The sequence below is a fragment of the Barbatula barbatula genome (genome assembly GCF_947034865.1).
Source record: "Barbatula barbatula genome assembly, chromosome: 7".
Classification (NCBI taxonomy): Eukaryota; Metazoa; Chordata; class Actinopteri; order Cypriniformes; family Nemacheilidae; genus Barbatula; species Barbatula barbatula.
Window position 1 is genome coordinate 18,772,763 of NC_136770.1, and position 22,090 is coordinate 18,794,852.

General features: G+C 38.5%; 2 protein-coding genes across 2 annotated transcripts in view; one reads left to right on the forward strand and one right to left on the reverse strand.

Annotated features, from left to right (window-relative positions):
- Positions 1-1,506: 1,506 nt before the first annotated feature.
- Positions 1,507-3,602, reverse strand: cldn33b (claudin 33b). The gene is made up of 2 exons (XM_079459556.1): positions 3,510-3,602; positions 1,507-2,575 (listed from the first exon to the last, which is right to left on the reverse strand). Exon 2 carries the CDS (start codon positions 2,515-2,517, stop codon positions 1,849-1,851), a length of 669 nt encoding a protein of 222 aa, XP_079315682.1. The 5' UTR covers positions 2,518-2,575; positions 3,510-3,602; the 3' UTR covers positions 1,507-1,848.
- Positions 3,603-5,069: 1,467 nt separating this feature from the next.
- The window catches only part of wwc3 (WWC family member 3), a 31,836-nt gene continuing 14,815 nt past the window's right edge, over positions 5,070-22,090 (forward strand). The window contains exons 1-4 of the mRNA XM_079461216.1: positions 5,070-5,472; positions 19,493-19,602; positions 19,982-20,185; positions 21,435-21,511. Of these exons, the coding sequence (XP_079317342.1) occupies positions 5,327-5,472; positions 19,493-19,602; positions 19,982-20,185; positions 21,435-21,511 (537 nt within the window). The 5' untranslated portion in view covers positions 5,070-5,326. The remainder of the gene's footprint in view (positions 5,473-19,492; positions 19,603-19,981; positions 20,186-21,434; positions 21,512-22,090) is intronic.

The window sequence follows — 22,090 nt, forward strand, 5'->3', positions numbered from 1 at the left end:
TTTCTACCTGTTCTTCAAACATAAAAACCTGTTGACTTCCATTAAAAAAAAGTTAACACTGAATCTGTAAATACCTGAATGAAGTAAAAATGGTTTTAGATACAGAGTAATTCAGTTTGGTGAGGTTTCTTGTGCTTCTGTCTGGAACAGGGCTGTACCTGTTGGAAATAACACTCGCTCTTAACCTGGTCAAATCACAGTTAGGATAGAAAAGAGGAGGCAGAACTGTTTGGCATTCCACGGGGAACATGCTGCTCATTAAAGCCTTCATTATACACAGCTTAGTCTTTATTCTGACCATCAGAGACTATTACACTCAAGCAGGAATTTTATTGCCATTAGCTCACCTGAATGAGCACAAGAACATAGAGGACTCGGATTTTCTTCCATTTGTCCTTTTATACTCTTGATTTGTAAAGCTGACATCAGCCATTCATTTAATATTGTTTAACTAGTAGAGTCACGAGTTCGATTCCCAGGAGATGCACAAGCAGAATTTTTTTTAGCTTCAATGCATTGTACTTTCAATGGATACTTCACCCAAAAATGAAAATCCTCATTTACTCACCAAGTTGTTCCGACCTGTATAAACACAAAGAAAGATATTTGGAAGAATGTTAGCAACTGACAGTTCTGGTGCACCATTGACTGCCATACTAGGAAAGTAGGCACCTTTAACTACCATTTACATTTTTTCTATTATAGTCACTGATGCCCCAGAAATGTCAGTTGTTTGCTTTCTTCAAAATATCTTTGCGTTCAACAGAGCAAAGACATTTGTAGAGATTTGAAACAACTCGGGGGGGTTGGGGGGTGTAATTCATGACAGAATATTTGGGTGGACTATCCCTTTAAGCCCCTTTGGAAACAAAGTGCTACACAAGTTTGCATAAAATAGTATAAATGTAATATATTATTATAAAACTAAATTATTACCGTTAAAATTGTTTGCCTAACAGAGAGCAAACAAGAAAATGTATGGGATATTTGTATGACCTATACCTGCTCGGTCAGCTTATTATGTAATTTCTACAAAAGTTAGACTGTTCCGTGTTGGCACCAGCTGGTTTGTAGATTCTCTTCACCTGACTGCTAAACAATATGTGTTGCTTTTGCAGGTGACATTAAGAGTTCATATTTTTGACATTTGTATTGAACTAATGCATTCTGCACGGTCCACAGTCACAGTCTTAACATTACAAATGTTATTGATTCATTGTTAGGATGAATTAGGGCAGGCTGATCCAGGAGAATGGGCTTTGCTGTTTCATTACAAGCATTTCTTGCACCCACGGAAAGGTTAACATGACCATATTCTGTCTTGGACATGTGAGATAAAGTTTTGCAGTGAGAATAACAAACTAAAGAAGTTCAAATCGCTAAAATGTCCCAGATTGCTTTAATTCACCAATGTGATCCTTAAACTTGATCTGCTGATGTGCTCTTCACATGAAAGCAAAACAATGAATGGAGAAAAACACATATAGACGACCAACATTTCTGGTTAAAATCTTTTATAAAAATCTACAAATTCCTTTTTTAACTTCTTACAAACTTCTAGTGCTAATCAAAAAATGTCATTGTTACAGTACATTTGTTGTTCACTACAGATCTTTGAAAGAAATTGAAATATACTGCACTAAAAAATGTTTTGTACATTACTGATAAGAAAAATAAGGGGAATCAAATAGATGATTCAGATATCAAAAGATATTCATTATAATGCTTTACCTGTTTCATCGATTTGATTGATGCATAAATTGAGGAGAGTAAAAGTTTTCCACAGTAAAGCCTCAACATTAAAAGGCCTTTAAAAGTCTTAAGTCTTTTGTCAAACAGAAGAAAACCTCAAACATACTCAGTGCGCTTCCTTAAAGACCCATCCACAGTCCTGATCTCTTGCCTTTGATGATGATACACAAGATGAGGTTCATGGTCTCTTGAGCCACAACTAGACGCAAACAACAATACAGAAGCAACAACATCAAGAAATCCAGCAGCCCATCCGACGAACAGCGCATCCCCGAACTCTGACCGTGCCACTACATGTGGTATCGTCTCATCGAAGTACTTCATAACGATGTCGTGGGCGACGTAAGAGACCGGAGTGAGCACCAGCAAACCAGCGATGCATAAAAACACAGCAGCTGTGATCTTCAAACCCTTCTTGGTCCGTTCTCCCTCCTCGCCCTTGCAGCAGTTGATCTGACTCATGGCAGGAATGGCCAGGAGAAGTCCGAGAAGACACGTGGCATCTGACAGACACATCATAACCCGAGCCAGCGTCAGGGTTGATCCCAGGCCTAGAATGGTGTCATATGGACGACACTCGGTGCCGGCGACCTCCTGTACCACGCAGGCCTCCCACAGCCCTTGCTCGTAGCTCTCGGCAGCCATCAGCTCAGTCGAGAGAGACAGCCACTGAGGCATGATAGTGGCTGCCAGCGAGCATAACCAGCCCCCTGTCCCAAGAAACACCCCCAGAAGCTCCATAACCACATTGCAGGGGTTTGTCATGTTTGCTGCTGAACGACCAACAGCCTTTACGCCTGGTTAGTACCTCTAGAGCCTCCTCCTGTTGAGAGGAGAGAGAGAAAAGTGAGAGAGATCAAGAAGAACAGAAGATGCACCCTGGATCGCAGTCCGTCAGTCTTCACCAAGAGAGGCACTCATCATCTGAGCATGAGAAGTAGAGGAGAGGTACACATTGGAAAGAGGGCACTCAAACATTAGGCCCTGCCTTCTAGGATGCTGTTTGGAGAGAGAGAGAGAGAAAGAGAGAGAGAGAGAGAGAGAGAGAGAGAGAGAGAGAGAGAGAAAGAGAGAGAGAGAGAGAGAGAGAGAGAGAGAGAGAGAGAGAGGAGAGGAGAGAGAGAGAGAGAGAGAGAGAGAGTTAGAGCCCTGGCAGACCAAGGGCCACACGGGATGCCATTAAACCACAGACAGGATGCCATTAAAATTGTGATTGTTGTCATTTTGTACATTTTGATTTCACTACCTCATTAGGGTTTGTTTGCATCTTCTAATTTTCCTGCCCCGCTATCAGCAACAGCACTTGTCATTGGGTTGTCATGAGGAGGCCAAAAAGGTTTATAAGTGCAACAAACGGACAACAAACATTTTTGCTATAAGCAGGGTTTTTGGAGTGGAACGAATGGCTGAGAGATAAGCTCCGCTAAGTGCCCGGCAGACAATTCTTTGAGTCAAACAACAGCTTTCCAAATATGCAACATGTACTCTTTGATGCCTGCCGACTGTAACTCCAACGCAACATTTATATTGACTATAAAAGCTCAGGTATCTATAGTAAACTGATTTTCTTTCAATTACCTTATCAAACTTTTATAATAGCAAATCGTATCATTGAAATCTTTTTGAATGTTAAAACATGTAAAAATTGATAATGCTTTATTACATTCCCGTGAAACAAAACATTCTCATCAAAATTAGATTTCTTTCGAGATACATCCGTACTTCCTTTTTGTTCTTAAGAAGAAAATGCAAGTTACCTTTAATGCGGTTGTCTCGTTTACCCAGACGGCCCAAGTAACAAATGTGTGCCGAGACAGAAATGTGTACTGTGCAGACACAATGCCACGTCTAAAGGGGAGGCTGAGGAATAAATCTGTGATGTGGTGCTGATTCTCAACCAACACATAATTTACACAAACACACACTATTACTATCATTACGATGACTTTCCATTGAGTATTGTTATTAAACTGGGCTAACTGTATTTGCTTTACCATCACACCGCAGTTATTCATAAAAACCCTTACATTTTCATATTCATATACGTGGACATATGTAATAATACTAATAATAGACTAACTCAAATTCATACCTTATACATTTTTATAACAAAACAACATTATTAACTCTTTTTTGACAAAAGAGCATATTCCTAAACGACATTTTAGCACACCTTTGCAGACAAACTTGTCTCTAAAGAATAAAGAGAATTTACACTTGCATGCACCCCTACACAGACAAATATATTTTTTACTTATTTTATCAAATTGTTTAATGTTTCATATTATGTTAACGTTTTCTAAATACATTATTGTAAATGTTTAATAAATATTGTTTCACTTTATATTTATTTGTTAGTATATTTGATAACGTGTAATAAAATGAAGGACATTTAGGAAGGAAGGTATGGTGAGGCATTAACTATAGATCTCATAAAAAAGTGCATCCATTTGTCACTTCTTTTTTTATAGAATTCAAAAGCACGACACGTGAAATTAGTATAAAGGGGGCGCAGATTAAAAAAATGCAAAGAATTCAATGACAGAGAGAATCAAGCAATACCTTTTCACAGTTAATAACTAATTATGTTATTATGTCGTTTTAAAATGAGAGAAAAAAAGAGATTACTATAATATAAATTACTATATTATTAGACTGTGTCAGAATCAACAACCTACCTACAAAACTATTCATTTGACTGATGTACAGTAAGAAACGTCCTTATAGGTGAACTTCTTAAGGACCAGATGAAGGATGATCAAACGGACAAGATTTAAATCATCACTACCTGTATTATACAGTCAGACAATGAACAGAAAGTTGACATCAACAGATGGCGCTCTTGTACTAAAAAAGAAACAAATTCCATTCTGTTGTGCAGTCACGTGTCTGTAATGAAATAGCGAATTCCTGAAAAGAATACCTAGAAAAAACTTTGATTTAAACTAATAACCACTGGTTGTCACAGATGTTTAAAATGATATAATTTATACAAAACTATAAATATACTATGTTCCTTTGTTATATTTTATTCCCCTTTCCCTAAGGATTACAAATGTAATATTGCAACCTAAACACTATATATTTTGATAAGCACACTTCGGATTGTTCCAATGAGATAACGAGAAAAAGTTGCATTGAGTAATTATGTTTTACAACAATTCATAAACTTCACAAAAAAAGGGAGGGAATACAAATATGCTCGCATATACCTCAGTCAAAAAAATCCCAAAATCGTACGAGTGTTGCTATTGGCTCGCTTTGATACACGTAAGCTCTTCGGGGCGGTACTTATGCTAATGATCCTGCCCGAATATGGACAGTGTGGAATGAAAGATGGTAGATAGAGTCAAACATGGAGGACCGACACACAGAGTCATGAGAGCGCCGAGAAACTTTTTGGAAAAGGTGGATGCTGGACAGCCCGTGTCGATTTGATCCCCTCTCGTTTCCTCCTTGTCGTTTCCGTGAGTCGATGGGAGCCAAACTTTTTGTAATGCAGTAGAAAGTTGTGATATATTTGTTGTTGGAGTTAAAGGCAGGGGGTTAGACCCCCCTACACTCCCTCAGCGCTATGCCGTGGGTGAGCAGCTGTAAGCGGAGAGAGAGCTCGGAGCTGCCGCTGCCCCCGGGCTGGGAGGAAGCCAGGGATTATGATGGCAGAGTCTTTTACATTGACCACAACACTCGACAAACTTCGTGGATCGACCCCAGAGACAGGTAAAAGTGACCGTGCGCGGTTTATTGTTGGCTGAAGTCTCGAGATTGTTTGGTTGTAGAGGGCGGGGGCTCAGATTGAAGTGATGATTAAGGAGCGAGGGAAGTTGCATGGAGCTGATACAATGTAACAATGTTTTAGCGTAACATTGAGCAAATGCTTCAATGTGTCAATGCAAAGAAAGAATCTTTGTTTACTGGATGGATGTAGACTAGGATTGTTGCAGGCTGAACCCTTTCCTCTGTTCTGTTTGGTTGGAGATGGTATTGTAACAGCATCAAATTTAGCAATGCTGTTCATGATCAAAATACTCTATGATAATATTATTAGGTCTTATGAGTTGTGAATTGGTCACTCATTAACTGTAAAACCTGACAGAGTGACAGAGCATGTCCGTCATGTGTTGCCTTCGACTAGTAGTTAAAACGTAATGAATTGTAGGAGTAAAGACATTATACTTATTAATGATGACGGGACACGAAGCTGAAAACGAAAAACTTTAACATTCAACAATGAGGTTTTATCCCATATAGTGTCTCTCGGAAAGGGCTTGCAAACATTTCAGTCTGTGTAACATTTCAAACACACAAGGTTTGAGGTTATGGTTACATATTTCGATGTTTTTATAATACATTCTATGACTGGAGGAATTGTATAAACCTTTCCTGTACCTTTTTAGGTGCGATGCATTTAAAGGGATAGTTCACCCAAAATGAAAATTCTGTCATCATTTACTCGCCCTCGGCTCATTTCAAACCTGTATGATTTTCTACCGTACGCAGAACACAAATGATGGGATTTTGAAGAATGTTGGTAACCAAACAATGGCTTTGTGTCCGCACACTAAAAGTGAATGGGTTTGGTTAACACTATTCTTCAATATATCTTCTTTTGTGTTCTGCGGAAGAGCAAAAGTCATACAGGTTTGGAATGACAAGAGGGTGAATAAATGATGACAGTTCACCCCAAAATGGAAATTCTATCACTTTAATTGAGTTTATCTCTCATCCAGGCTGAACAATGTACAGTACTTTGATTGTCAGTCAAAAGTGTATGTTATGCATTTGCCGGTGTCCCTTGTGTGGGCTTCTTTATAAACAATATTCGCTAAGTCTAGAAAATATTTAACCAAGATTTTAAATATCAAAGGGATGTTTTTGACACATTTGAATATTGGTCATATTTTACCAGGAAACATTTACCTGACACTTTTATTGCAGTATACCTTGGAAAGATCTTACTATATAGGCATTAAACGTATGTACTGTATTTAGGTACTCATTTGCATGATGTAGTTATTAAAAGCGTGGTATTTTTTCGCTTTCTTTTTTTTAAGTGGTCGCATATGTAAACAGTGTTCAAATGAAAGAGAGAATTGAACTTTAGCTCCAAGAGTTCCATGTGCAAATATGTATGGAATGCTTGTTGGGCCGCTGGGAAAGCAGTGTGGATGTGCTTTGTGAGGTCTGTATTTTCAGCAGCAAAGAAACCAGCTTTTCAGTCGGATTTATTTAGACACACGAGTTCACTAGAGGCCTTGTGTGAATTAAATGGGAGGATTTGTTGTCTTTGGTATAGTTATAACTCATCCATACTAATTTTTATAGTCACTCGTTTATTAAAACAATGAGGGAGTATCTTACAATCTCAAAGGCAATTCTGTCATCGCATGACACTGTTTTATGCTGTCGTGCTGTGGATGGAGAGTTTTCTCAGGGGACCTGGCAACATGGTTTAAATTTCAACACTTACAGTGTTTGTAGAGTTATTTTATTTTTGCATTATTTCAAGGATGAACCTCTTGAAGAGATACAATAGTTCACCCAAAAATATAATTGGGTGAACCTTTATTCACCGTCATGCTATTCAAAGTTTGTGTATGAGTCTTCATAAGATAAAGAAGATATTTTGAGAAATGTCAGAGTGGTTTTGTGTCCATTCAGTGAAAGTCAATGAAATCCAGTGTTGTTTAGTTAGCAGTGTTCTCCGCAATTACATGTGTACACTGAAAAAGAATGTCATACATGTTTGAATAAAGACATGAGGATGGAAGGATTTAAATTTTTGTGTAAATGATCACTTTCCGGTACGGTAGCTATGGAAACTGCAACATCCCATACAAAGTATTTATGTTTAATTTCTGTATTTCGCACTTATGCTGGATGGTGCATATTTAATTTTCATTTTAAAGCACCTGTGTTGTCCTCCTTACACTTTTACTCTCTTATTCAGGAGACAGAATGGACTAACCAGCTGATAAAACGCTAGATAAGAAAAACCTGATCTGCCTGAAGACTCTTGTCAGCATAGCCATGTGATATGTTTTGTAATGTGAAGCTGCCTGAAGTCTGAAAAGTCTCATCGTTTCATGTCAGGAAAGCAGTAAATGGTTACAAAGCAGACGTTAAAGTGGACAGTGGCCTGTTGGTTAGCGTGCATGCTTCAACAAATCGAGCTGTGGTGCTCATGGGTTTGAATCCAACTTGTGACCCATGAGCACCTTTTCCTTGTTATCTCTGTACTGTTCAGAAAGTATAAACGGCCGAATATGAAAAGAAAATACCCACAATTGATTCCACAAGTTTCTCCCAACCCAGGTTTTTTGTGATTTTTGTTTTGTTTAATTCTACTTTTTGTTAGCAGTGCAGGACATTGGTGTACCTTTCATTACTCATCTCGCTGAAGTGTCTTATATTCAGTTGATTTGCCATAATTTTTTACACCACCTGTGTGTTTAAGCAGCATCTGGGCACCAATGAACACGAGTTCTTGGGGTTTTAGGCAATGTGACAGCTTGTAGTGAAAATTGGTATTACTGTGTGAATTCATTGCACAGTCACCTGGGAAACCACTGGAGCTCCTCTGTGAAACAGGCTCATCTTCCAGCACCTGGCCTTCACTTCTCGCTCCGCACACATCAAAAGTTTATCCGAGTATGAGCCTATCCTGGCTCTCCTGAATCATAATTTGCAGTTATCTTTATTTCAGGGATTCATTAAAATCCTAAATATTTTCTTTAAGCAGTAAAGTTCAAGTCAGTCTTTGTATAATTATGATAAAGTTATATCTCCTTTTTTTTAAAGATGAAACAACGTTATGTTTGGTAACATTGTGATGCTGAAAATATTGACTAGATGTTTGCATCATATTAGAGGGAGCCCCATACCACACCAACCTATTAGGACATCATTTAACGTGAATTGGAAAATTAAAAATGTAAAAGCTGTAACTAAAAATGTGTTTAGCAACCAGTATGGAGTGTTCATATAGGTTTTGTCGCAGTGAAATCACACTCATTTGTTCTAAATTAGTTTAAAGCGATAGTTCACCCTAAAATAGAAATTCTGTCTTCGTTTCCTCGCCCTCTTGTCATTTCAATTATGACTTTCTTTCTTCTGCAGAACACAAAATAAGTTGAAAAAAAGTTGGTTACCGAACAGAACAGGCCCCCATTCACTTCGATTTTATGGACACAAAATCAATGCATGTGAATGGGGGCCAGTTAACAACATTCTTCAAAATATCTTCTTTTGTGTTCTGCTGAAGAAAGTCAAAGGTTTGAATTGACTAGAGGGTTAGTAAAAGATAAAAGAACTATCACTTCCAAAATGCTAAATTCTTTTCATACTAATTTCCAAAACACTTGCTACTCTGCCATTGGTTGGCTAAACAGATAGACCTGCCCCCAAACTCACACAATTGGTTGAGGCTGTGTTGCTGCATTTGACAGATCGAGCAATTGAGTTAAACATTTTTTGAGAAATTATTTTGTCTTCAAACCAGGTGAGGTTTTATAGAACCTATTTGTGTGGTGCTTACCGATACCGGTTCTTAAGAGAACATGTGAGCGTGACTTCCAGCGAAAAAAGGTAAAAAAAAAACTGTGGTGTTGTTTTTCTCCCATAGCTTAAAAATCTCGCAAGACTGCAATTTGAGCAGTAATCCACACAGTAGATTAATGCTAAGCGGACTAAAGACTAACATACTTTTGAGAATGCCAGTATCTACAGTATAATGTAAACATAAACACACAGATGCAACATTTTTTCTGTGGTATTCTCAGTATTGTCTCAAATACTTTATGCAGGAAGGGTGTGTTTCACCTCGACAAGACAATAGTCGGGTGAACGGTGAATATCATCTGCGTTTGCATGCTTTCTAAGGTGGCTCCGTAAAAGTCCGAGCTCCTCCGTCCACTTGCTCCAGTGCAGTTTCTGTGGGGAAGCTTTTGTAACTGAGGAATGAGTGCAATGTCAGGCATGCTCACACTAATGCCTGAGGGACTCTGCCCGTGTTCGGCCCCAGACAAAGCTGACCAATGGAGGCAGATGTTCCCACGTGTCTTCCCTCCCTCCATCCCCAGGCCCCCGCGGCGTTCCTTTTTTCTTTACGGGCTCTGTTATGCAATGGCCACAGCCAGGCCTGCCGCTTGGCAAAGGGAAGCCTTTATGCGTGGTCACAAAGCACACCAAATTCAATTATTCTGGAAAGTGGAAGCCGAGTTGCCAGCACCAAAAGGTTATTTGCATGAACGCAAACCCCTCAACGCTATTTTGCATCCCTTGGTGTTTTCATTGTGTCGGTAAGGGGAGGGCAAGTTTTTTTTTTGTTAAAAAGGGGCCTGTGATCATGGCTTTGTATGATGCAATGTGTGTTTGTTTCCAGTTTTTTGGACTGAATTGCCAACATGTTAAATATTGTGTCGCCGCTGTTTATGCTTGTTCTTATTGTCACAGGCTCTCATAGGCTTTCATCTTTTGTTGTGAAAAATTTGTGATGCGCATGTTAAGGCCCATGATATGGTAAAAGGCGCTTGAAAACATGTAAAGATAAAGGGCCTTTTACCTCACACTTGAGGTTGTATGCCTGCAAGGTAACTTTATGGTGATTATTTTGTAGTAAAATATAACTCTATACCTATTTAAACAAACACTTAAAGAGATAATTCACCCAGAAATGAAAATTCTGTCATCATTTACTCACACATGTCATTCCAAACCTGTTTGACTTTCGTTTTATTTGCAGAACACAAAAGGAAGATATAACGTTGGTTACAAAACCACATAGGCTTCTTTGACTTCCATTGTATGGACATTCTCAAAATATCTTCTTTTGTGTTTAGTCCCTTTAGGCTTTTTGTTTTCTGTTTCTTCAATCTCTTTTGGGGAGTTCTTAACTGATTCTTCCATTGTCGGTACACTTTGCATGTCCGTCGCCACAAATGCGTTCCTGTTTATAAAACCATATATTGAAGATTTAACTATTGATTTAATCTATTGGATTCAACTGTCTGTCATTTTGTGCTGCATTCAGAAGAAAGATGTTCTGAAAAGTGCTCATGTTGTTTTGATCCGAACGAAATTTAGGTGACATTATGGACTGACCTACAGCTTGTTTAACGCATTGCACTGCCGTTTACTTTGGTATTAGTCATTTTAACAGCAAAAAGTCCTCATTCCAAAAAGTGAAGTCGACAAAAACATTACACATGATTTTTGAAAATTGCACTTGTTGACCTAAGACAGTACAGCCCACTGAAAAGAGTGTACTCACAGCCTTGTTTTTGTCTCAGAATACATATGACGTCTACCCTTCCATGTATGCATTGTCTAAAATCCCAATTGGCCCATTAGGTCCACAAAAGTTCTTCATTTTAAGGATAATGTGCAGTGGGATTAAGTACTAGTCGTGTTGGTTTTTTGCATGTACCCATTGACTCTCTTGACGCTCTGCTTAAGCCCCAGGTATACTTGACTTTCCGTGTCTGTCTCTTGCATAAACGCGTCCAAAAAAAATGGACGGTATGAGGATGAACGCGGAACCTCCTGATGACAGAAAATTATATCATGCGCACTGACGGACTGACATACCTGCTCCTTTAGTGTCTGCGTTCTATCTTTTGGTCGAGGCCACAAGTCCAGTTTATATGGCTTTTTTGGCACTTAATATCAAGTCAATTTCAGACAAGCATTAGTGCCATTTTGATTTTTAAACTTCTTCCATTCCACATAGTAGATATCAGAACATTCCGAACTTGAATAGACTCGGGAGGAATATCACATCACTTTGAACTCCTAACATTTATGCTTATCACTGTAAGTCTTACTGATGATAGATTTAGCTATTTAAGGCTCTAAACTCAAAACTGTTAAATCCAGACGACCAGGCCTCTGCTTCACACAGATTTTTCAGCATGCCAGGTGCACTCAGTCACACGCAGGTTATGCCGATCATGTCTGGAATGCTATTTTAGCAGGATGTACCAAACTCGTCCGAGCCGTTTACTGAGGAATTTCAACCCATGGCAGTCTGTAGAAATTCATCATGTTGGCTATCAAGCACCAGTTTGATCAAATACACAACACACCAAATTCAAACCTCTTGTAACCATCGTCTTTATTAGTGGAACGAGGGCTGCATGATGACGGGTTAAATAGTAATCGGGATTATTTTGATTGTAATTTTTATAACAATTATTATGTTTTTATTTCGCTTCAGTATATGTATTACATGATACAGCCAATTATTACGCGTTATAATCTGCCACTATTGCATTTCTGCGACACTGTGTTTCAATGTGCACAATCGGCCGTGGAATCCGCCCCAAAGATGAATTTCTGATCTTATGATGATATTATGTTCTTGTCTTTAACACATTAATACCAAGACAATTACAGTGCATCCGGAAAGTATTCACAGCGCTTCACTTTTTCCACATTTTGTCAAGTTACAGACTTATTCCTAAATGGATTCAATTCATTATTTTCCTCAAAATTCTACAAAAAATTCCCCATAATGACAACGTTAAAGAAGTTTGTTTGAAAGTTTTTTTTTATTTAAACACAAATTCTTACTAAGTTCCTTCTAATGTAGTTTATAAGACCATCTAGTTAAGAAGTCTGGGACTTCTGAATCTTTCAGCTGGTCGAGAACATGTTCAGTAGTCAGGAGTGTCACTTAAAGTCATTATGACGCCCCTGCCAGCAGTATATTTCACATCATTGTGTCCCAAACTTCATAGGAAACCTGTTTTACGACCATTAAGACACTGCTGTTCAAAAATGTAGTTTTTCCCACGTTATGACAGTATACTCATTATGTTGTCTCTAAAAAATCATTTTTCAGGGGTAGTCATCCTTTGTCTGGAATTTGTAGAAACATTCTTCTGGCATTTTATCAGAAAACATCTTCATATCTCACCCTGGTATCCTTTTTATTCAATATTGAAATAGTTTCTATATTGTTCTTTCATTTTTGGCTGCTTTATTTAAGCATCCATTCAAAATAAGCACGCCATTAAGCCATACACCTTCCGATCTAAATATTTGTACGGTCAAGCGAAACATTAGAAATTGAAATCCAGCAAAGATACAGCCACCTAATTATTCACACATATTTATAATGTACAGTTTATATACATTCTTATTTTTCCTTCCTCCGATATTTGTCATTTCACTCGGATCGATCTTTCGCTCTATCATGTCTTGTCTGTGAAAGAGATAGCGGGAATGACGGCAGTATCTAAATGTGTCTTGGAAGCCGGTTTTTCAGTCGTGCTACTTATAGTCGACCTATTTCTATAAGATGCTGGATATAATGGTAAGAGAGGAAGTCTGTCTAGAGCCGCCTGATGCTCAGCTGCCACGACATAAATGAACGACATAAATGAAATTCCTCCCAAAGTTTGGATCTCATCTTTTAAACTTAGAGTGGAATTTTTAGATGGACACCTGTGGACCTCGGCGTATACATAGCGCAGCTCCTTATGTCGTTGTGGTGACAGCATTCGACCATTCGTGTGTCACATTTAAAAAGAGAGATACTTTTTTATGTCATTCAGGTGCTTTTACTATCATGCCGATCATTTTTATGATTAAGACCTGCTGAGGTTGTGCAAGGCACAGTTTAACATTACGTAAGCTATTCCATGCCTCTTAAAAACCTTTGCTTTGTAAAGTGTGACATGTTTCCTTAACAGTAGAATATCTCCAGCGGTAAGCAAGCCATTACACAATTAAACTGTAAACCGCAGAGCAGAGGCAGCGCTGTGCCATGGCGACAAGTTGTCTAAGCGAAGGCTGTGAATTAATTAAGCCAATAAAAGATCCCCGTAAAGTTATACAGAGGCGATCAGCCCACATGAAAGGTGACGTCTCTACCAGCGGCCTTCAAATGAAATCGCTTCTTAAAACATATGGTTGCCAAAACAAAAGTTGTGCCACCGGATTTTGCAGAACCGAGAAAGAAGCGCTTGGAGCACGAGAGGCATTAAAACTGTGCCTCCAGGCTACTATAATTAAGTTTATTTGGGTATATTATTTTTAGAGAAACACATTCTTGACAAGGAATGCAGAGCCTGTTGTTTGGGAGCATCTTAATTTGCAGGCGGAATGTTGGTCCGGCCCTTTGTTGTCCAGAACGGCTCGAGCTGAAGAAGCGACAGGGTGGATGTCCAGACGAGGCCTGGACCTAAGGCCCAGACTCCAGTTACACATGCCTCTTCCACCAGGGACAAGAACGTCCTTCCAGATGGAAATATCTACTGGGAAACATCAGGGAGACTGCAGAATTAGCAAATGTGTTCGCCGCTTGCGTCTTGTGTGCTAAATTGCTTTTCGTTTTTAATTGTGGCCTGCTGGCACTTACTGAAATTCTTTGCACTCCCTCAAAGAAAATTCCTCTGTAAAGTAATCCCACTCTCCCTGAAAAAAAGACGGTCCGGAGAGACGTTTAGATATTTTATTTTGCTTCGTAAGCGTTTAAAACGAAGTCCGCAATCGGAAATAGTTTTTCGCCTTAAAATAGGGTTTAAAATGGTTACACTTATAGTACTAGAGTATGTGCTGCATACATGGTCTTGACATTCATTCTCCACTTGTTTAAAACTTGGGACACATTTCAGTGCTCCCAGCGTATTTGAGAAATTCCCAAGTCTTAAAATAACCCATGGCCCCGTAACTCTTTTTCTTTCTGCCAATGATGGGTTTTGGGATTCGGCCCGCTAAACACCCCGAGACTTCTCCTTCTGGCAGAGCTGCTTTCCTCTGGAAGAAAAGGCGTGGTATGGGAAGATTAGCTCTCTCGGAGCACAGAGGGTCTCTCAGGAACTGAAACAAAACACTCGCTTGAGAAAGTCGCAAGCAAGTTCAGGGCCCGAATCGAGTCCGAGGGCAGAGCCGTTTTTGAAAACTTGTGCTCTCTTCGCTAATCTGCAAAACATTGCTTATCGTGTTTTTAAGACTTTGGCAGTGATGCTTCTATGCTATGCTAACTATGGTGGTTTTAAAGGTGGGGTGAACATCAGATGTGGTGGGGATTCTGGTGTCCTAGGCAAGATATACTGTATTGTGATAGGACTGTATCTAAAATATTGAAAGTAACAATAAAATACACACAAAGATAGACAAAAGCACATGACAAAAGCAGTACATGCTACCACGATATTTTGAAGAATGTTAATGAACAGAAACCATTGGTCTCCATTGACTTCTTTTGTATGGACACACAACCAGTCCAAGTCAATGTGAGCCAACGGGTTTAGGTCACCGACATTCTTCAAAATATTTTCTATTGTCTTCTGCAGAATAAAGAAAGTCATATGTTTTTTTAGTGACACGAGGGCAAGGAAATAATGACACAATTTGTGTTTTTTGGCGCGAGGGGATATCACTTTAATGTTAGTGACTTCGTCATGCGATTTATTAACCAAAAACTCCCAGTGTTTGTGGGACCTTAATCGTAGTTGGGCTTTTGGATTCTGTTCTTTTGTTTTTGAAAGCCCTGCAGAAAGAGGAAACTGACCTCAGGTTCCTGGTGAGAATGTGGGGTGGTCCTGTTTCCTGTCAGAGCTCCGCGTCTCACATTTTGTCGAATGTTACAGTTTGAGAATCTCGACTTTATCGCCATGTTGTTCTTCAGGAGATCTGCTGTAAAGCTGTAGTTTGGGCTTAGGAAATGGCTGTAGTCCTTGTGTATGTGGTGTTTCCTGCTGTGTTGTATTGTGGGAAGTGAGTTGACTGTGGTTGGGAGTCTTTGTGTATGTTTGGAGGCCTCTAGACTAAAACTGATGCTTTGAATTGTTTATCTTCGTTGAGTGTGAATGCTTAAGTTTTCCTTGTATAGTTTTTCCGTTGGAAAACAAATATTTGCCATACAGTATGAGTGGTATGGTTGCATGCTTCTTAGTAATGTAAGATCATGCTGTCTGATTCTGATAAATTTCCACGTGACCTGCTGAACACATTTTAAATGCTTCTGTCAGTTGAATTGGGGATTGGAACCTACTTTCACACACATGATGTCCATGTGCCTCGGTCACAAGTGTAAAATCCCCTCTAGATTTATTTTGATTTCTGTCAGTAGATCCTCCAAAAAACTAAACACTCTTTAACAAAGAAGAAACAAATTTCTTAAAGGTGAAGTGCGTACTTTTACGATTGGCTCAATACAAGGTCAAATTTTACATGCGCATGCACTTTTTGCATTGGTCTGGCACAATAATAAGTCATATTTTTACAACATTTTATTGAAGGTTTTGGAGGATCTATTGCCCAAAATGCTATATAATATACGTCTCTTCAGAGGTGTATAAAGAACTTATATAATGAAGCGTTATGTTTTTATTACTTTACAATGAGCTATTTTTATCTACATACACCGCGGGTCCCCTTGCATGTAATTCAACATTTTGTTTTTACAGTAGCCCTAAACGGACAGACTGATCTACAGAGTGCGTCCTTCAGCAAAGAAGTTAAAATGCGACAAGATCTTTGTTCCGTTAGAGCCACCGTATTGTACATGGTAGTTACACTATAAACTGTTTATGTTGTAGGACTTACTCGTAATTTTTTTATATTAGGTTACAATATTTTCGATTAAGTTGAATTACAATAATCCAAGCCTTCTTGTTGCACCCTTAAAGTTAGCTGTGACTTAGTTTAGCACCATTTCTCTAGAATTATGTCAAATGATGACTTGTGACTTTTAAAGTGATAGTTCACCCAAAAATGAAAATTCTTTCATCATTTACTCACCCGCTTGTCATTTCAAACCTGTAAGACTTTCTTCAGAATATCTTCTTTTGTGTTCTGCAGAAGGAAGAATGTTGGAAACTGAACCACAGCTGTGCCCATTCACTTCGATAGAATGTACACTCATGTAAATCAATAGGAAGTGCCGTCGTTCGGTTACCAACATTCTTTAGTCATTATTGAAAATGACAAGAGCGTGAAAAGATTGTCAAAATGTTTGTTTATAGGTGAACTATCCCTTTGACAAAAGACAAATTACGCTGAGAATGTGTCTTAATGAATAGTTCATACTTTTAGTGGGTTTCATATCCGCTCAAACAATATTTTATAACCTTGTTAACTTACCCCTTCATCTGCCTCCTTCAAAGCATGGCATTCTGGGCTTCATTCCAGGGTTGTCATAGTTGTAACAGTAAGGTTTTGATGGGAGAATAAAGAGATTTTTAGAAATTTGATCAGGATTGCAAATGTGTGTATGTTTGTTCTTGTATCTTAGCAATGTGGCTGTGTTTGCCAATATGTCCATCAAAAACCTTTTGTCTCTATGTTAAAGAAACTGTCAAATGTGTGTTAGCTCCTTTAATATCTTATATTTTGTTTTTATTTTACTCCGTTATCAAAAAATAACACTAAAGCTCCTTGTTGTTTTTTTCTTGTGAACACCTAAAAACATAGTTCCTTGCTTTTGTAACTGATATAGGCATCAATAAGGAAACTGGTTTAACACACTCATTTGGCTGAACGGAATGTGTTGCATGATTGCCATGTGTGAAGCGGTCAAGAAGTGGCCCGACAGTCGGGCCGATGTGCCTGCTTCTTCAGCTCAAATCCTCTCTGATGAGGACTGTCATGCACATGCACATGCCTGGCAATCATTTCTTTTTGGAATGGAGCCTAAAAGGTGCACATTCATGTCTTGATGTTTTACTCAAACTGGATTGCATTGAAATGTGAGGGATTGCATCATCATGGTGACATCAGTGGGATTTTAATGCAATTTGCAAAGCAATTTAAACTCTCAGTGCTGAATAACACTTAGAATACAAACAGGCCGTTGTTGAGGAAAGTGTGTGTCTTAACATCGAACCGCTGTCTATTTCTCATGTTTTTGTTTGATTTCACTTTTCTTTATTGTTACATTAATATAATTCACCGATTCGTTTATTTTTGTTCACTTTGTAAGAATATCGCCATAGAATAATATACAGATGTTGTGTGCAAGTTGCACATAAGGAGGGTTATTTGTGCAATTGTCTATGTATATGAATATAGTTTTTAGGGCTTTTTTTGTTAAAAGGGATAGTTTAGTCAGAAATAAAAAATGTGTTGTTTATTCACACCCGTGTCATGCAAAACCTGTAGGCTATGTGACTCTTCTGTGGAACGCGAAAGAAGATATTTTGAGAAATGTCTCAGTGGTTTTTTGTCCATTGAATAGACATTGGTTTCTTCAAAAAGGTAATTCAGGTTTGGAATGATGCGAGAGTGAGTAAATGATGACAGAATTTCATTTTTGCGCGAACTTTTCCTATATTGTTGTTAGAATGTTTAGAAAGAATATCACAAGACTTTTCCGTTTGATGAATTGGGGAATTAAGGGCTTATTTTACTAACAGTTTGCAGATTCTACAGCAACCGTGGAATTCTTTTCATAACCCTGCTGTTATCTGACACAGTCAGAGAGACGGGTCAAAGCACACAGACAGTCATGCAGCTCACCTCAGGGCAAACAGAGGTTAAGTGTTTAGCTCAAGGGCACAAAGACAGAGGGATTTGGACATGGTATCCTCCTTTGCATGAGTTGGATGTTCATGCTTGAAGTTTCTTCATACAACTTCATCACTCATTAAGATTGGCGGTTGCCCCGACTGGGATTAGTTTAAACCAGGACTAGGCTTTAGTTAAATCAGAAAATGTAAGTAGTTTTAACAAACATACCTTACAAAAAACGTTACTTTTGTGCATTTTGAGACGGTACAAAGGCACTTATGTATTTTGAGATGTCAGTGCAAGCTGTTTTCAGTATGGACAGCTCTTACTCTTGTTTTAGTCTACTAGTCTAATCCCTGTCCGGGAAACCATCCGTAAGTGCTTTATGAAATAAACAAACTTCATATTAGTGCTAGTATTTGCTACAAATACTCAGGGATACAGATCTAGTCTTCGAGGTATTTTAAAGAATGTGATTCAGCTTTATTGCTAAAGTTGACGTGGTGCATTAAATGTGTGAAAAAGTGATTTGTGCAGGGTATCCCATGTCCCGCTGGTGTTTGTGGGTTGTTGGGCAGGCATGCTTTCTGCTATTTGGAATGTGTTTATGGACGGACTCTTCCTGCAGTGCCTATATTACACACATTTTTAACCCCGGGTGAAGAGATCAGTAGCTGTTGACTGACTGAACACATTCATTAAAATTCTCGAGGAATTTTCCAGATTCTTTAAATGTCTGCCGTCTTCGTTCAACATATTACATTTCTGTCAATGTTTTACATTTCCATAATAACGTCACATTAAATAGCAAAAACACAGGAATGGCACGCACATCAACTTTTTCAAGTTTCAGGGTGCTCAACCAAAAAGGAATCAAATGAAAAATACTCTAAAGCACCAAAAATCGCAAAAGTTTTAATCGACTTTCACAAAAACGTGCTTGAAACGCCACACGTTTTGTGAAAGTCGATTAAAACGTTTGATGTTTTTTGAGCTTTGGTGTGCCGACGTATTTTTCATAAAAACATTATAAGCAAGAAATTCTGGTTGGAAAATATTTAAATACTTTAAATACTAAAAAACGTATTCTTTGACCTGTCGGGTATGACTTCAACCCACGTAATCAGTTTTATGCAATGTTATTCTTCTAACAAAAATGGCAATAGAAAGGCTAAAGTTACAGATCGCGGCCTTCAGAACAGTTTTGCTAAATATTCCCGTACATGGTTTTTCAATGTTTTTAACGATTGTGTTCATTTTGGCATTCTTTCTCTTCCTGTAGGATTACCAAGCCCCTGTCCTTTGCCGACTGTGTGGGGGATGAGCTTCCTCTGGGCTGGGAGGTGGTGTATGATCAGCAGGTGGGCGTCTACTACATCGACCACATCAATAGTAAGTTCAGCTCTTTAGTTCCGTCTTTATACAACATGTTTTACACATCTGGAATATTTTACACATTTAATTAAAACATGCTAAATGATGTGTGGCCTGACAAAGTTTCACTTTGATTGTTCAAATACGATCTGTATCAGTATGTTTATATCAGATCATTTCATAGACTTTGATATATTCCATGGCAATTCATTATTATGTTCATACTGTAGAACATTATGACGAATACTACCATGCAGTTACCATTGTGCATGTCCATAAACCTTAAATCAAAAAAATTCTTAACTTTAGACTATGATGGTTAAGATTGTTTTTTAATAGTCTTTCTGGCAAGTAATTTTTACCGTATTGTGACTGGTTTGATGTTTCTCTCCCTCAGAGACGACCCAGATCGAGAACCCTCGCACACAATGGCGCCAAGAGCAGGAGCGCATGTTAAAGGAGTATCTGGTGGTGGCACAGGAGGCTCTCAATGCCAAGAAAGAGATGTATCAGATCAAACAGCAAAGACTAGAGCTGGTACAACAAGAGATGCAGCTCTTTAACCAGCTCACTCAGGATGACAACCGCTCCCTCATCAGCTGTGAGATATACATACACGCTCTCATATTCCTAAACTATATACTACAAAATTGTATTTATAGTGTTTTTTTCTAGACTACAGGCCATTGCACACAGAGTCTGAAATTTGCGTCAGAAATGTCCGCACGTAAAAAAATAAGTATAACATCACGTTGTGTCAATCACTTTTACACACCGCCTCCGATATTTTCGTCCGTCTTAAAAAAATCGGACTGGATAAGATTTTTGCCGTTTTCGCAGCCATATTGAGAGACGTTTTGAAAATTCAGAGACACCGTACAAACGAACGCCAAATACGAAAAACCGCATATGAAAATTCCGGATCGTATATGCAACAATTTGTCAAAAATAAATAAAAGGTTTTCTTGAGGTCGCCTAAGATGATTTAGTTTTTTAATGACATTCTTGTTTTGTTCCAAAATTAAAGCATTTATTCTTTTCTTATTTAATATGCTTGTGCTTGGAAAATGATTTGGTTATTACATGGTGATTAGGAATGAATAATTGCATTTTAAAGATCACACATTGCTGATTCAGCTAGATCCAAAGCCGTACCAGTCCGTTAGTCATATTGTGTGAGAGTTCAATGAAGTCATTCTTACTCTAGGCTTGGTTCTGTGTCACTCATTGGCTGGAATTTGTTTCTTTCCTCGCTCATACATCCATGCACTCCTCCCTTCCTCTCCCAGCACACCCCTCCCTTTTCCTTTCACCTTCTACTTCCCTTCCTATTGCCATTCAACAGTTTTACTTTTACTCAAACACCTCTTTTGAAATTCATTCAGACCTGTTACGTACAAAGGAATGTCATGGATTAATATGACTTTGGGCTTTGATGACAAGGACATGGTACTAACAAATACCATCAGTTTTTGTACACAGTACTCCACAATCTAAACATGGTGTGAAAAGGAAGATATGAAGGCAAAGTGCTTAGAGACCTTCTGGTGGCCATAATTGACATAAATTACACCTGCTACCTGTATGAACTTGAGGGGAACTGATCATACAACCACCAAAAATGACCTTAAGATGAATCGGCTACTTGCAAAACTGGTTTGAAATAATTATTTTAGTACTGTAAAACATTTTTGCGTCATTATTATATGCCGCTCGGTTTGATATTCTAATGCTATCAAACTCTTGATAGAACAGTTCGTGATCTTCATGGATACATTTCATTTTATGGTGCCTGTATTAGTTTTCCCTACTCCTGTAATGATTTTCTCTCTCATTTTTGTCTTTCATAGCTCATTCTGGTTCCTCTTCGAATGCAAAATATGACCCTGACCAAATCAAAGCGGAAATCGCCTGTAGGCGTGAGCGGGTAAGTCATTATCCTCTGAGAACAATGCTTCATACGTCAGGCCAAGGGGAGGCAGGGCCCCTCATGTGCTGTGTTAAGGGTGTATTTGTATGTATATGGGGATAACTTTGGGAACCGGAGGCCTAAGTTTAGGTTTACTGCGGTTCACTTTTCTGTGATGGAGTTCACTGAACCTTTCTTGATTTGTGCTGTGCTGTAGGAAGTGTTATTGTGTCAGGAACTTTGCCATGCCCGGTGTATAAAGACAATTTGCCTTTGACATCCACATATTAAAGGATTAGTTCACCCACAAAATGTTTGCGCTCACCTCTAATGTTTCATACCCCTCTGGTGTTGTTTTTCCGACGAACCACAAAAAAAAGAGCTTCTTCATTTCAACCTGATCTCATGAGAATTCGTAACTATTTTACAAGGAGAATAATTGTTAATTGTACAAAAACAATTATTTGAAAAACGTCCCTCCCCTAACCCCGCCCCTGAAGCTAATGTTACTGGCACGAAAGAAGTAATACTCAAAATTGTGTTATCACTTCTCTTTTTGTGTCTCATAGAATACATATGGATAAAAGCGTCTGCTAA